This window comes from Mytilus edulis, chromosome 6, assembly GCF_963676685.1.
Source record: "Mytilus edulis chromosome 6, xbMytEdul2.2, whole genome shotgun sequence".
NCBI classification, from domain to species: Eukaryota; Metazoa; Mollusca; class Bivalvia; order Mytilida; family Mytilidae; genus Mytilus; species Mytilus edulis.
Window position 1 is genome coordinate 55417434 of NC_092349.1, and position 16380 is coordinate 55433813.

Sequence of the window (16380 nt, forward strand, 5' to 3'; positions counted from 1 at the left end):
ACGCGCGCCTTTAAAAGACTCATCAGTGACTCTCGGAAAATTTAAAATACCAAATAAAGTACGAAGTCAAAGGATAAATGTACATCTGAACATAATAGACAAATCCGTTAATAGTGGTTCACGAAATCAAGAACATTAAATTTGGTATGACACAACCGTATAAGATGCTCATTAATCATGTTGATAGTTACATTCTCCTAGTAATACTACAATATCACACATATGCATATTACTACAACAGCATATAGTAGTTATTATAAAGCACAATACATCTTTATTGACTAGATAACACAACTATCCAACAACAAACAGAATGCACGACAAGCAGTAAAGAACCACAATTAATTACTAGTAACCAATATAAACCCGTGAGATAGCACATCTGCTGTGAAAAATATTATAACCCTACTGCATTGATAAAAAACAAAAGCAAAACAAAACAAAACACAACCATAGCTTACATATATTTTTAATGAAACCACAAGGGGTATATAAAATTAGTATCTTGGATATTATTGAGTAAATAAAAAAATATATAACTATATCTAAAAGAACAAGTAAATGTATGGATATATTTAATGGACATATTTATCCAAACACCATATTATAAAGGGAACACGCTCCATCGTAAATATGTTTACATACACGACTAAAGAAAGAAGTCTCCTCTTTAATAAAGCGATCGTCGGTACTGGCAATCTCGTTAATAATATTGTCCGCTTTAGTCTGGTTGAACAGACAGTTTTTCACTGTATTTCCATTTTGATCTTTATAATCTGCAAACAGTGTAGTTGAGGTGGTTGGTAAAAAAATCTGTATTGAGTAGATAAAAATTGAGGGGTTATTTACGTTTCCACCTAAAAATCCTGCCGACCACCCCTCGTTACGGAGGGCGCCATTCGCACCAGAGGAATCACAGCATACGGCTGTCCAGTAGTGATCAGGTACATTTACTCTTCCATTACTTATGAACCTATTATTGCTCGGTAATACGCCTGTAATATAATAACGTCTTGCTCCTACAAAATTACAATACGTTTTTGATATGTCATACAGAGTGTTTTCAAATTTCTTCCATATTCCTTGATTAAATGTAGGAACTTGAGGTGCGATATTGGTTAAAGAATTTGTTGCTTTTCTACTGTCTTCAGTTTCGCAATGGTATAGCTGTGGATTCAAATGTCCCCTATCATAACCGCTACCCGTGTAATCGACATTTACTGCTTGTTTTCTCCCGAAAGTTGCTATATTGTTGTTTGCCCCGCTTATAAGTACCATGCTCGGATCATTTTTGTCGGCTAGTTGAGGCTCAACAAACCAACCATTATAGCGACTGCCGCACTTGTCAAACGACAATGTGTATAAACTATAGTATGGAATTCTGTTTTTTGTGTCATATTCAGTAGCGTAATAATATTGGTTTCCAAGTCGTTGACAGATTTGAGTTGAACCGACCAGTCCTTGTGATAATGGTGCAGTGTTCATATAGAAAAACTGATCTATACATTTTGCAAACTTTGGAGATACCTCTAATTTTACAAAATTGAAAGATAGGAAAATAACGACGGATTCTAATATATTCATCATTGTGTGCAATATATCTGCCTGAAATAAAAACCAATAAGAATATTTGATATTGTGAAAACGGATATATCAATAATGAATCAGTATCTGGTTATATTATTAAGTTCTTTAAGTCTTTCCACCTTTCTGTGTGAATACCTTTTGGTTTTGTTCGGATTATTGTCATATGATATCGAACATTTGTTTTAATTTTGATACCAAGTCATTAAAAATCATTGGAATCTAATATCGAGGTCATATGTCAATATTATGTCATTATGATTATGTTGTTTTCCATTCAATTAATGTGTTTGATATGTTTGAACTTTTGATTTTGCCATTTGATAAGAGACTTTCCGTTTTGAATTTTCCTTGGAGTTCGGTATTTTTGTTATTTTACTTTTTGTTATCGCGTCTCTTGTGTCTATAAAGTATAAGTATAAATGAATGTTAAGGTTTTGGCAATGCTCATTTGATACATTTAGTTGAATCAATCATATGACTTCTTATAGGTGTTATTACCACTGAAATGTTGATACATTTAGTTGAATCAATCATATGACTTCTTATAGATGTTATTACCACTGAAATGTTGATACATTTAGTTGAATCAATCATATGACTTCTTATAGGTGTTATTACCACTGAAATGTTGATACATTTAGTTGAATCAATCATATGACTTCTTATAGGTGTTATTACCACTGAAATGTTGATACATTTAGTTGAATCAATCATATGACTTCTTATAGGTGTTATTACCACTGAAATGTTGATACATTTAGTTGAATCAATCATATGACTTCTTATAGGTGTTATTACCACTGAAATGTTTTAAGGATGTTCGCTCCTCTTGTTTTTGAATATTTTGAAATATTTTCTGAATCCTCTGGTTTTATCCATGTAGTGCCATTTAAAAAAAAATCCCCGCTGACCCCTACTTTTCTTTTCATAATTTTATTACACATAGTTTAAAAAGCCATATTTAAAAATCCTATAAAATCTTTGTTATTTTTTCATATTTTTTGAAAGAAAAAGGGTGCTCATGTGAAATGTATGAAAAGTCTAGAGAGAATTATTTCCCGTCAAATTTCAATGGCTTATATCTCGAAAACAAGCACACTTACCCTTCATTTTTTCTTCTTTTTTAGTTCCTTTATATATATACTTTCAATTCATAACAGTCTTTTAAAAAGCTTGTTATTTTGAAACAGAGTAGCAAACATCCTTAATTTGAAAGTAATTTAATATATTTCAAACTGATACTTTACAAAAACCACAGGGTCTTCTGATAATGAAAGGTGTACTTGACATCAAAAAGGTTATCTAGACGTGGTATTATGCAAACTGAAATTATTGTTTTCTGCATTTTTTTTAGAATAAGAGTCTAAATATCGTACATTTTCAGAATAAAGGGTAAAGTACACTATATTAAGACACCGACAGCGGAAGTTTCTACTTATGGTCTATATTCCACAGAAAAGTTCCTATATAAACCATATGGTTTTGAAATCAATATATAACAAGATTTTCTACGCCGTAGGCAAATGTAACCTGCGCCATATAAATGAAGGAATTAAATTGTGTGTCACAATGTGTAAATGTGTAATTGTGGTACGATTGTAAAATTATGGTAGAAGACCCATATATATAGCACTACAATGGTCAAATGAAATTACGGTATGATGGGGTCAATTGGAATCTTATGCGACTGTCACACAAGTGAGAGATTTAGCTAGCTCTAAAACTATGTTGAATCCGCCTTGTCTACATACGGAAATGCCTGTACCAAGTCAGCAATATGACAGTTGTTTTCCATTCGTTTGATGTGGTTGAGCTTTTAATTTTGCCATTCGTTAATGGGCTTTTAGTTTTGAATTTCACTTGGAGTTCGGTATTTTTGTCATTTTACTTTTTACACATAATGGCAAACAATCTCAGCATTTTCTGTCCAATGGTTTCAGAGGAGCTGCATTAATAAGGTGACAATAATACAATACATCCAAAAAATAGTAAAAGTGCAATAAGTCCCGTTAAGTAGTCAGATTAAAATGACGGCATAATATAGTCAATTACAGATGATGGCAACCAATTCTACTAAGTATGAAAGCTTTATCTCAAAATGGTCTCAGAGGAGTTGAGTTGACAAGGTATAATTGTCACAACACTAAATAAAATGGTCAAAATCACAGAACTGCAGTACGAAAGGTCGAATAAAAAATGACGGTTTACTATGATTAACTACACACGAGACCGGTTGCGTCGATAGGGGAAAATTGGTTGACATTGAATTTTGAAACATATACCTTGAAGTTCAAATCTATTTTTACTTCCTAATCATTCTTACTCCAACATTGTTTGACCGTAGGATATTTCGTGTCTAAGAACAACATGGATCATGTGACCTGCATCTCTAAAAAGCAGGTGATCGATTCCCATGACACATCGGCACATCAAACTATCTAGTTTTACGGTGTCCTATAGTTGTTAATGTCTGTGTCATTTTTGTCTTTTGTGGATAGTTGTCTCATTGGCAATCATACCACATCTTCTTTTTTATATTAGCTAATGAGCTAATGCGTTTCGGACGACGGGTTTTTAGAGGCGTATGTACACACTTGAAATCAGACATGTAGACATAGCGGACTCTCTAATACTCTTTTCAAACATACATTAACAATAAAAAAAACTTCAATTTTATCCCCAGTACTGTTTTAGAAATCAAAATTAATAAAATGAAATAAAATGAAATGAAATAAAAATGTTTTACAAAAAGCAACAGGAACTCCTTATAAACTTAACTAGAGGTGATTGCTATTATTCCCGAAGTGTAAGCTGTTCCCGTTCTACAACTATCATCCGTCGTATCACTCATTGGAAGTAAAATGTCTGTGATAGTCGAGTTGATTGATGTCTCAACATTGAATGTTGGTGTAATTATGGCAAAGATAAGTTCAACATAGCCGTCTTCAACTGTGACACAGGTATTACATAACGTAAACCAAATCATCAACTTTATTGCGCACATCACTGCCTCCAAATGAGCTCTGCATAAAAAGTAATATGGAACAGTATGGCCAGCATAGGCAAACCACTGAGAGTATAGAATTAGTCAATTTATAAATGATTAATAAATCGACTAATCATAGATACCAGGAGTAAAGTTTTTTGCGCCAGACGCGCGCCTTTAAAAGACTCATCAGTGACTCTCGGAAAATTTAAAATACCAAATAAAGTACGAAGTCAAAGGATAAATGTACATCTGAACATAATAGACAAATCCGTTAATAGTGGTTCACGAAATCAAGAACATTTTATTTGGTATGACACAACCGCATAAGATGCTCATTAATCATGTTGATAGTAACATTCTCCTAGTAATATTACAATATCACACATATGCATATTACTACAACAGCATATAGTAGTTATTATGAAGCACAACACATCTTTATTGACGAGATAACACAACTATCCAACAACAAACAGAATGCAAGACAAGCAATAAAGAACCACAAATAATTACTAGTAACCAATATAAACCCGTGAGATAGCACATCTGCTGTGAAAAATATTATAACCCTACTGCAATGATAAAAAACAAAAACAAAACACAACACAACCATAGCGTACATAATTTTTTTTAATGAAACCACAAGGGGTATATAAAATTAGTATCTTGGATATAATTGAGTAAATAAAAAAATAAATAACTATATCTAAAAGAACAAGTAAATGTATGGATATATTTAATGGACATATTTATCCAAACACCATATTATAAAGGGAACACGCTCCATCGTAAATATGTTTACATACACGACTAAAGAAAGAAGTCTCCTCTTTAATAAAGCGACCGTCGGTACTGGCAATCTCGTTAATAATATTGTCCGCTTTAGTCGGGTTGAACAGACAGTTTTTCACTGTATTTCCATTTTGATCTTTATAATCTGCAAACAGTGTAGTTGAGGTGGTTGGTAAAAAATTCTGTATTGAGTAGATAAAAATTGAGGGGTTATAAACGTTTCCACCTAAAATTCCTGCCGACCACCCCTCGTTACGGAGGGTGCCATTCGCACCAGAGGAATCACAGCATACGGCTGTCCAGTAGTGATCAGGTACATTCACTCTTCCATTACTTATGAACCTATCATTGCTCGGTAGAACGCCTGTAATATAATAGCGTCTTGCTCCTACAAAATTACAATACTTTTTTGATATGTCATACAGAGTGTTTTCAAATTTGTTCCATATTCCTTGATTAAATGTAGGAACTTGAGGTGCAATATTGGTTAAAGAATTTGTTGCTTTTCTACTGTCTCTAGTTTCGCAATGGTATAGCTGTGGGTTCAAATGTCCTCTATCATAACCGCTACCCGTGTAATCGACATTTACTGCTTGTTTTCTCCCGAAAGTTGCTATATTGTTGTTTGCCCCGCTTATAAGTACCATACTTGGATCATTTTTGTCGGCTAGTTGAGGCTCAACAAACCAACCATCATAGCGACTGCCGCACTTGTCAAACGACAATGTGTATAAACTATAGTAAGGAATTCTGTTTTTTGTGTCATATTCAGTAGCGTAATAATATTGGTTTCCAAGTCGTTGACAGATTTGAGTTGAACCGACCAGTCCTTGTGATAATGGTGCAGTGTTCATATAGAAAAGCTTATCTATACATTTTGCAAAATTTGGAGATACTTCTAGTTTTACAAAATTGAAAGATAGGAAAATAACGACGGATTCCAATATCTTCATCATTGTGTGCAATATATCTGCCTGAAAAAAAAACCCCAATAAGAATATTTGATATTGTGAAACCGGATATATAAATAATGAATCAGTATCTGGTTATATTATTGAGTTCTTTAAGTCTTTCCACCTTTCTGTGTAAATACCTTTTGGTTTTGTTCGGATTATTGTCATATGATATCGAACATTTGTTTTAATTTTGAAACTTATCCTGCTTAACTCTTTTCTTTGTAAGAGGTGCACCCCTCGTGTCATCGTTTCTCGTCAGTTACCAAAGTTATATCATTATAATACCTTGGTCAGTTCTGACTGAAGTGATCCAGCGACATTTGACAGGTGTTATTTCCCCTTATTTCGTAAGTCGCAAAGACCCTGATATGCATAAAACCACTTAAGTTAAGATTTCCAATCGTGGTACTAATTTATCGTAGGACATGTAGAAAATTCCGTCCGTTTGGAACAAATCTTAACTTAAGTAGTTTTATGCATATCAGCTGATACCAAGTCATTAAAAATCATTGGATATAACTCGGAATCTGATATCGAGGTCATATGTCAATATTATGTCATTATGATTATGTTGTTTTCCATTCAATGAATGTGTTTGATATGTTTGAACTCTTGATTTTGCCATTTGATAAGAGACTTTCCGTTTTGAATGTTCCTTGGAGTTCGGTATTTTTGTTATTTTACTTTTTGTTATCGCGTCTCTTGTGTCTATAAAGTATAAGTATAAATAGATGTTAAGGTTTTGGCAATGCTCATTTGATACATTTAGTTGAATCAATCATATGACTTCTTATAGGTGTTATTACCACTGAAATGTTGATACATTTAGTTGAATCAATCATATGACTTCTTATAGGTGTTATTACCACTGAAATGTTGATACATTTAGTTGAATCAATCATATGACTTCTTATAGGTGTTATTACCACTGAAATGTTGATACATTTAGTTGAATCAATCATATGACTTCTTATAGGTGTTATTACCACTGAAATGTTGATACATTTAGTTGAATCAATCATATGACTTCTTATAGGTGTTATTACCACTGAAATGTTGATACATTTAGTTGAATCAATCATATGACTTCTTATAGGTGTTATTACCACTGAAATGTTTTAAGGATGTTCGCTCCTCTTGTTTTTGAATATTTTGAAATATTTTCTGAATCCTCTGGTTTTATCCATGTAGTGCCATTTAAAAAAAAAATCCCCGCTAACCCCTAGTTTTCTTTTCATAATTTTATTACACATAGTTTAAAAAGACATATTTAAAAATCCTATAAAATCCTTGTTATTTTTTCATATTTTTTGAAAGAAAAAGGGTGCTAATTTAAATATATGAAAAGTCTAGAGAGAATTATTTCCCGCCAAATTTCCATGGCTTATATCTCGAAAACAAGCACACGGACCCTTCATTTTTTCTTCTTTTTTAGTTCCTTTATTTATATTCCTTGAATTCATAACAGTCTTTTAAAAAGCTTGTTTTTTTTTAAACAGAGTAGCAAACATCCTTAATTTGAAAGTAATTTAATATATTTCAAACTGATGCATTACAAAAACCACATTGTCTTCTGATAATGAAAGGTGGACATGACCTTAAAATGGTTATCTAGACGTGATATTATGCAAACTGAAATTATTGTTTTCTACACTTATTTTAAGAATAAATCTTTTAAAATATGCTACATTTTCAGAATCAGGGTAAAGTACGCTATATAATGACACCGACAGCGGAAGTATCTACTTATGGTCCACATTCCACATACCTATAAACCATATGGTTTTGAAATCAATATAAAACAAGATTTTCTACGCCGTAGGGAAATGTAACCTGCGTCATATAAATGAAGGAATTGAATCGTGTGTCACAATGTGTAATTGTGCACTGGTGGTAAGCGGATGGTCGTAACTAAAAGTTACGACCATCCGGAGATGGGAGACAACTCTAGGCATAAGTTTTACTTTTCCGATTTTTGTGCACTAAAAGGTTCATTTGAACCAAACCGCTTGTCTCGTACATACTATTCGACAGTCCGGTGATATTAAAACCAAATTTGATGCATTAAAACATTCCAATTTTCGTAAAATAGTCATTCAAAAATTCAAGCATGATGGTCGTAACTAAAATAACAAAATATTGAGGATGGTCGTAACTTAAATTTGTGATGGTCGTAACTCTGTTTTAAATAAGACCGAATAAGGCAAGTCAAGAGTTTTAAACGTGTCTTTTATTATATGCATACTAGTATTTCATATGATGTACTTCTGAAGATATTTTTTTTTCATTTTTTACATACAATGTAAAATAAAGCAATTTCAATGCGTGTAACACTTATCAATTCAGAAATTTTAAAAGTTTTCAAATATTAATTAGTTTTGGGGAATTTTGATTAAAGTTCGATTTAAAATTCCAAATTTTTCAAATGTAACCGAACCAGTCAAGAGTTCTAAACGTGTCTTCTGTTATATGAATATATCATATATCATATTATATATTTGTTTCACCAAATAATAAAAACTAGATGGAGAGAGGGATACCTGTAAAGAAGAAAATTGGAACGAATCGAACGAAACAATACAAAATGAAATGAACAGTCATATATTCTTAAAATATAATGTATAAAATTAATAAAGAGGCAAATAGTTGAATTAATGTAAGCGGTTAAATTCATTAACAATGTAAATTTCTCAAAAGTGGAGAAATCATTTTAAAACAAGAAACACAGCTCTGGTTATGATCATTCTTTGTTAGAAATAAAAAGCACAAAATGTATCAAATACATGTAATTGTTTTAATTACAAAATAAATGAGTTTAAGAAACAAATTAACAAATTGGACATCACATGAAATAGCAGTATCCTAATTTTTTTTCCGATTGGAATTCGCATCTATTGCAAACATAAACTTTTTGAGGATGTACTTACTAGTTGATTTTTTTAAATCTTCAATTGAAGAATGATACATTAAGTCGAAAGAGTATTAATAAGGAGTCAAAATAAGCTTAACATATTGATAGGTTATGAAGGTCGTTATCGAGACTAGAGCATACCCGCGAATTCGCAGGTCCGTACCTGAGTTTTAAAAATAACATACGCTTTATTTTTAGCCTGGATGCTTAGACGTCATATTGTTGTTTGGTGAAATCAAGCTGATAATCAGGTGCACAGTAATGCCCAATGACGAAGTCCATGAGTAGCTTGTAGCCATTCATACAATGTAAACATATAACTTACACATGATTTTCAACCTGCATACCGGGATTTGTATGTAATAATTGCCGCAGTACATTTAGTCTTTGTAAAATTATCCTGGCTACAAACAAGTATTTTATTTTACTCTTAAATTCAGTGCATGTAGCAGTGTAAAATATATATCAACAATTTTCCTACTTTCGAAGTTAACACAATGATCATTGCGACACCATGGATTCAGTTTTCATTCCGTACCAATACTTAGAACTAATATCAATACTATACAGCAATATATAATCGTTATGTAATCGATAAAAAATAACGACAACACGTAATAAAATCCTGGGTTGAGTTCAATATCGTAGCGGCTACGTAGCTGCTATCAATATCTATGTAACAACTAGTCTATAGCTGCATGTTCAATCGTCAAGATCTACGTAGCAGCTACGATATTGAACTCAACCCTTACTCAGAAGTGCATTTGTGGATTCTATTTCCTCATGAAAGACCAAAAGACGAATATTTGAAGGCCAATAGTTTATAAGACAATAACAATTTAAAAAAAGTCAAGGAGTAAACAAAGACTCAAAAACTCTAAGACATAAGAGCTGCAATAAATGATTTAAAGATGATTGTTCAGACTGTACGTTTAATAATTTCATCTGCCGACATGATTGCAGATAAAAAAAAAAGTCGTAAATAAAAAATACTAAAAACAAATATAAGGGAATACACGTGCATTTAATAATTTAATGCCTTAACGTACAGTAAAAAATATATCAATTCTCAACCCTAACATACTTTTTGGCTTAATGCGAGTTGATTAAATTGATGCACTTAATAAATTTGTAAAATCAAAGTTACAAAGGGGTAGTGAAAAATTCATTATACCAGAAATGAGCATTTTAGATGTAAATATGTATTTAAAAAACTTGACAAGTCGAAAGCAACTGGTTTAGATGATGTCGGACCAATTATTTTGAGTATGTGCAGCAATGTCATTTTACCAGCTTTGACATATATCTAAACATCAATTATGGTAAATTTCCAAGTATTTTTAAAACTGCAAGAGTATGCCCAATTTTTAAAAGTGGCAATGCCTGTAATCCTGATAATTATAGACCAATAGCAGTTTTGGCTTGTCTATCTAAAATCATGGAACGACATATAGCTAATAGTTTGTATATATTTTTAAATAGTAATGACCTTCTTAATACTACACAGTCAGGTTTCAGAACTAAACATTCGTATACTACTGCACATACTAAATTAGTAGATGAATGGTTAGCAAAAAAAGATAATGGAGAGATAAATGGAGTTATATTTTTAGATTTAAAGAAAGCTTTTGATCTGGTTAATCATATAATTTTATTGAAAAAACTTGAATATTATAATGTTTCTAATAGTACACTTGACTGGTTTAAGTCATACTTGTTTGAACGAAGCCAACAAGTTAAGGTCAATAACGTCATGTCTAATACTAAATGCAGAAAAACTGGTGTATCACAAGGTTCTATCCTGGGCCCTTTGTTATTTATTTTATATATCAATGATTTACCACTTAATATAGAACATTCATTAATAGATTTATATGCAGACGATTCTACATTACATTGTAAAGGTAATGATGTAATTCAGTTAGCTTCTAACCTTCAAAATGATATTCATGTAATTGAAAACTGGTGCTCGCAAAATTGTATAAAATTAAATGCCAAAAAAGAGTAAATCAATGATTATTGGTTCAAAACAATGGCTTTGTTTAACTGGAAACAATTTTGATATCAATATTTCAAATGAACAAATAGAAAATGTAGATTGTGAAAAACTACTTGGTTTATATATTGACAAAAACTTTAATTGGAGTCAGCAAAAAGATAAAATGTCAATTACTATATCAAATAGAATCAACTTATTACAAAAGATAAGAAAATATTTACCTATGCATATACGTATTATCTATTTTAATGCTTATATTCTGCCATTATTTGATTATTGTTGCAATATATGGGGAAGTTGTTGTGAGAGTGGAATAGATAAACTTAATAAATTATTAAAGAAATCTGCTAGGGTTATAGTAGAAGCTGACATAATGACATCATCCAGTTTATTGTTTAATAGTTTACACTGGTTAAATGTGGAAAAACGAATTCAATACCAAAAGGCAATACTTGTATTTAAATCAATTAATGGTATGGTTCCTAACTATTTAGAAGAAAATTTTCATTTTACTGATAATCAAAACTATAACTTACGTTCAGCTGATAAAAAACTATTAAATCTTCCAAAACCAAAAACAATTTTTTTAAAGAAAACATTTACATATTCAGGTTCTCAAATATGGAACAGTTTACCAAATGAAATCAAAATGAGTGATACACTTGTATCTTTTAAAACAAAATGTTACAAATTTTTCATCAATTGTGCAAATTAATATGCCTTTTCATTATTATTTCAATAATAATTGTATATTGTGTATAATATAACTTTATAATACTGTGTGTACTTATAACTATGTTATTATTATTTTGAGGACTCTCAGGAAGGTTAGTTTTAACTAATGGGATCATCCTCTTGAAATAAAGATTATTTATTTATTTATTTATTTTTATTTATTAGTTTTCACTGTTGCTCCTATGAGATGAGCGTTTGAAATCCATCAGAAATGTGTATGTTTAATAATTCTCTAGCTTGATTTCTGCATATCATTACCAGAGTTACAAATAGTATTGTTTGTAGCAAATCATATATTACATCTGAGTCTATTACCTTAACAATTAAAATACATTAATACAAGTTTGTCTAAATACTCGAGCTACGGTCATCTTTCAAAGTTACGACCATCTTGTGTCGGTTACGACCATCATCCAAAATACTATAGTTGAAGTTACGACCATCACACATTTAAAGTTACGACCATCATGCTTGAATTTTTGAATGACTATTTTACGAAAATTGGAATGTTTTAATGCATCAAATTTGGTTTTAATATCACCGAACTGCCGAATAGTATGTACGAGACAAGCGGTTTGGTTCAAATGAACCTTTTAGTGCACGAAAATCGGAAAAGAAAAACTTATCCCTAGAGTTGTCTCCCATTTCCGGATGGTCGTAACTTTTAGTTACGACCATCCGCTTACCACCAGTGATTGTGGTACGATTGTCAAATTATGGTAGAAGACCCATAGCGCTACAATGGTCAAATGAAATTACGGTATGATGGGGTCAATTGGAATCTTATGCGACTGTCACACAAGTGAGAGATTTATTTATCTCTAAAACTATGTTGAATACGCCTGGTCTACATACGGAAATGCCTGTACCAAGTCAGGAATATGACAGTTGTTTTCCATTCGTTTGATGTGGTTGGGCTTTTGATTTTGTCATTCGTTAATGGGCTTTCAGTTCTGAATTTTACTTGGAGTTCGGTATTTTTGTCATTTTACTTTTTACACATAATGGCAACCTCAGCATTTTCTGTCCAATGGTTTCAGAGGAGCTGCATTAATAAGGTGACAATAATACATACATCCAAAAAATAGTAAAAGTGGAATAAGTCCCGTAAAGTAATCAGACCAAAATGACGGCATAATATAGTCAATTACTGATGATGGCAACCAATTCTACTAAGTACAATGTATAAAAGCTTTATGTCAAAATGGTCTCAGAGGAGTTGAGTTGACAAGGTATAATTGTCACAACACTAAAAAAAATGGTCAAAATCACAGAGCTGCAGTACGCAAGGTCGAATAAAAATGACGGTTTACTATGATCAACTACACACGAGGCCGGTTGCGTCGTCAGGGGAAAATTGGTTGACATTGAATTTTGAAACATATACCTTGAAGTTCAATACTATTTTTACTTCCTAATCATTCTTACTCCAACATTGTTTGACCGTAGGATATTTCGTGTCTAAGAACAATATGGATCATGTGACCTACATCTAAAAAGAACGTGATCGATTCCCATGACACATCGGCACATCAAACTATATAGTTTTAGCTATTGAGCTAATGCGTTTCGGACGACGGGTTTTTAGAGGCGTATGTACACACTTGAAATCAGACATGTAGACATAGCGGACTCTCTAATACTCTTTTCAAACATACATTAACAACAAAAAAAAAACTTCAATTTTATCCCCAGTACTGTTTTAGAAATCAAAATTAATAAAATGAAATAAAAATGTTTTACAAAAAGCAACAGGAACCCCTTATAAACTTAACTAGAGGTGATTGCTAGTATTCCCGAAGTGTAAGCTGTTCCCGCTCTACAACTATCATCCGTCGTATCACTCATTGGAAGGAAAATGTCTGTGATAGTCGAGTTGGTTGATGTCTCAACATGGAAAGTTGGTGTAATTATGGCAAAGACAAGTTCAACATAGCCGTCTTCAACTGTGACACAGGTATTACATAACGTAAACCAAATCATCAACTTTATTGCGCACATCACTGCCTGCAAATGAGCTCTGCATAAAAAGTAATATGGAACAGTATGGCCAGCATAGGCAAACCACTGAGAGTATAGAATTAGTCAATTTATAAATGATCAATAAATCGACTAATCATAGATACCAGGATTAAAGTTTTTTACGCCAGACGCGCGCCTTTAAAAGAGTCATCAGTGACTCTCGGAAAATTTAAAATACCAAATAAAGTACGAAGTCAAAGGATAAATGTACATCTGAACATAATAGACAAATCCGTTAATAGTGGTTCACAAAATCAAGAACATTTTATTTGGTATGACACAACCGTATAAGATGCTCATTAATCATGTTGATAGTAACATTCTCCTAGTAATATTACAATATCACACATATGCATATTACTACAACATCATATAGTAGTTATTATAAAGCACAACACATCTTTATTGGCTAGATAACACAACAATCCAACAACAAACAGAATGCACGAAAAGCAATAAAGAACCACAAATAATTACTAGTAACCAATATAAACCCGTGAGATAGCACATCTGCTGTGAAAAATATTATAACCCTACTGCATTGATAAAAAACAAAAGCAAAATAAAACAAAACACAACCATAGCTTACATATATTTTTAATGAAACCACAAGGGGTATATAAAATTAGTATCTTGGATATTATTGAGTAAATAAAAAAATATATAACTATATCTAAAAGAACAAGTAAATGTATGGATATATTTAATGGACATATTTATCCAAACACCATATTATAAAGGGAACACGCTCGATCGTAAATATGTTTACATACACGACTAAAGAAAGAAGTCTCCTCTTTAATAAAGCGACCGTCGGTACTGGCAATCTCGTTAATAATATTGTCCGCTTTAGTCGGGTTGAACAGACAGTTTTTCACTGTATTTCCATTTTGATCTTTATAATCTGCAAACAGTGTAGTTGAGGTGGTTGGTAAAAAGTTCTGTATTGAGTAGATAAAAATTGAGGAGTTATTAACGTTTCCACCTACAAATCCTGCCGACCACCCCTCGTTACGGAGGGCGCCATTCGCACCAGAGGAATCACAGCATACGGCTGTCCAGTAGTGATCAGGTACATTCACTCTTCCATTACTTATGAACCTATCATTGCTCGGTAGAACGCCTGTAATATAATAACGTCTTGCTCCTACAAAATTACAATACTTTTTTGATATGTCATACAGAGTGGTTTCAAATACATTCCATATTCCTTGATTAAATGTAGGAACTTGAGGTGCGATATTGGTTAAAGAATTTGTTGCTTTTCTACTGTCTTCAGTTTCGCAATGGTATAGCTGTGGATTCAAATGTCCCCTATCATAACCGCTACGTGTGTAATCGACATTTACTGCTTGTTTACTCCCGAACGTTGCTATATTGTTGTTTGCCCTGCTAATGTCTAGTAAAACCATACTTGGATCATTTTTGTTGGATAGTTGAGGCTCAACAAACCAACCATTATAGCGACTGCCGCACTTGTCAAACGACAATGTGTATAAGCTATAGTATGGAATTCTGTTTTTTGTGTCATATTCAGTAGCGTAATAATATTGGTTTCCAAGTCGTTGACATATTTGAGTTGAACCGACCAGTCCTTTTAATATTGGTGCAGTGTTCATATAGAAAAACTTATCTATACATTTTGCAAAATTTGGAGATACTTCTAGTTTTACAAAATTGAAAGATAGGAAAATAACGACGGATTCCAATATCTTCATCATTGTGTGCAATATATCTGCCTGAAAAAAAAAAACCCAATAAGAATATTTGATATTGTGAAACCGGATATATAAATAATGAATCAGTATCTGGTTATATTATTGAGTTCTTTAAGTCTTTCCACCTTTCTGTGTAAATACCTTTTGGTTTTGTTCGGATTATTGTCATATGATATCGAACATTTGTTTTAATTTTGAAACTTATCCTGCTTAACTCTTTTCTTTGTAAGAGGTGCACCCCTCGTGTCATCGTTTCTCGTCAGTTACCAAAGTTATATCATTATAATACCTTGGTCAGTTCTGACTGAAGTGATCCAGCGACATTTGACAGGTGTTATTTCCCCTTATTTCGTAAGTCGCAAAGACCCTGATATGCATAAAACCACTTAAGTTAAGATTTCCAATCGTGGTACTAATTTATCGTAGGACATGTAGAAAATTCCGTCCGTTCGGAACAAATCTTAACTTAAGTAGTTTTATGCATATCAGCTGATACCAAGTCATTAAAAATCATTGGATATAACTCGGAATCTGATAAAGAGGTCATATGTCAATATTATTTCATTATGATTAAGTTGTTTTCCATTCAATTAATGTGTTTGATATGTTTGAACTTTTGATTTTGCCATTTGATAAGAGACTTTCCGTTTTGAATTTTCCTTGGACTTCGG

The 16380-nt window shown here is 32.2% G+C and overlaps 3 protein-coding genes across 3 annotated transcripts; all 3 read right to left on the minus strand.

Annotated features, from left to right (window-relative positions):
• Positions 1 to 588: 588 nt before the first annotated feature.
• Positions 589 to 1485, minus strand: LOC139526496 (endonuclease domain-containing 1 protein-like). Its single transcript, XM_071321647.1, has one exon. The coding sequence runs from the start codon at positions 1483 to 1485 to the stop codon at positions 589 to 591; it is 897 nt and encodes a 298-aa protein (XP_071177748.1).
• A 3840-nt stretch (positions 1486 to 5325) lies between these two features.
• LOC139526497 (endonuclease domain-containing 1 protein-like) lies at positions 5326 to 6222 on the minus strand. The gene has a single exon (XM_071321649.1). It carries the CDS (start codon positions 6220 to 6222, stop codon positions 5326 to 5328), a length of 897 nt encoding a protein of 298 aa, XP_071177750.1.
• Positions 6223 to 14707: 8485 nt separating this feature from the next.
• On the minus strand, positions 14708 to 15610 carry LOC139526498 (endonuclease domain-containing 1 protein-like). Its single transcript, XM_071321650.1, has one exon. It carries the CDS (start codon positions 15608 to 15610, stop codon positions 14708 to 14710), a length of 903 nt encoding a protein of 300 aa, XP_071177751.1.
• Between the last annotated feature and the right edge of the window lie 770 nt (positions 15611 to 16380).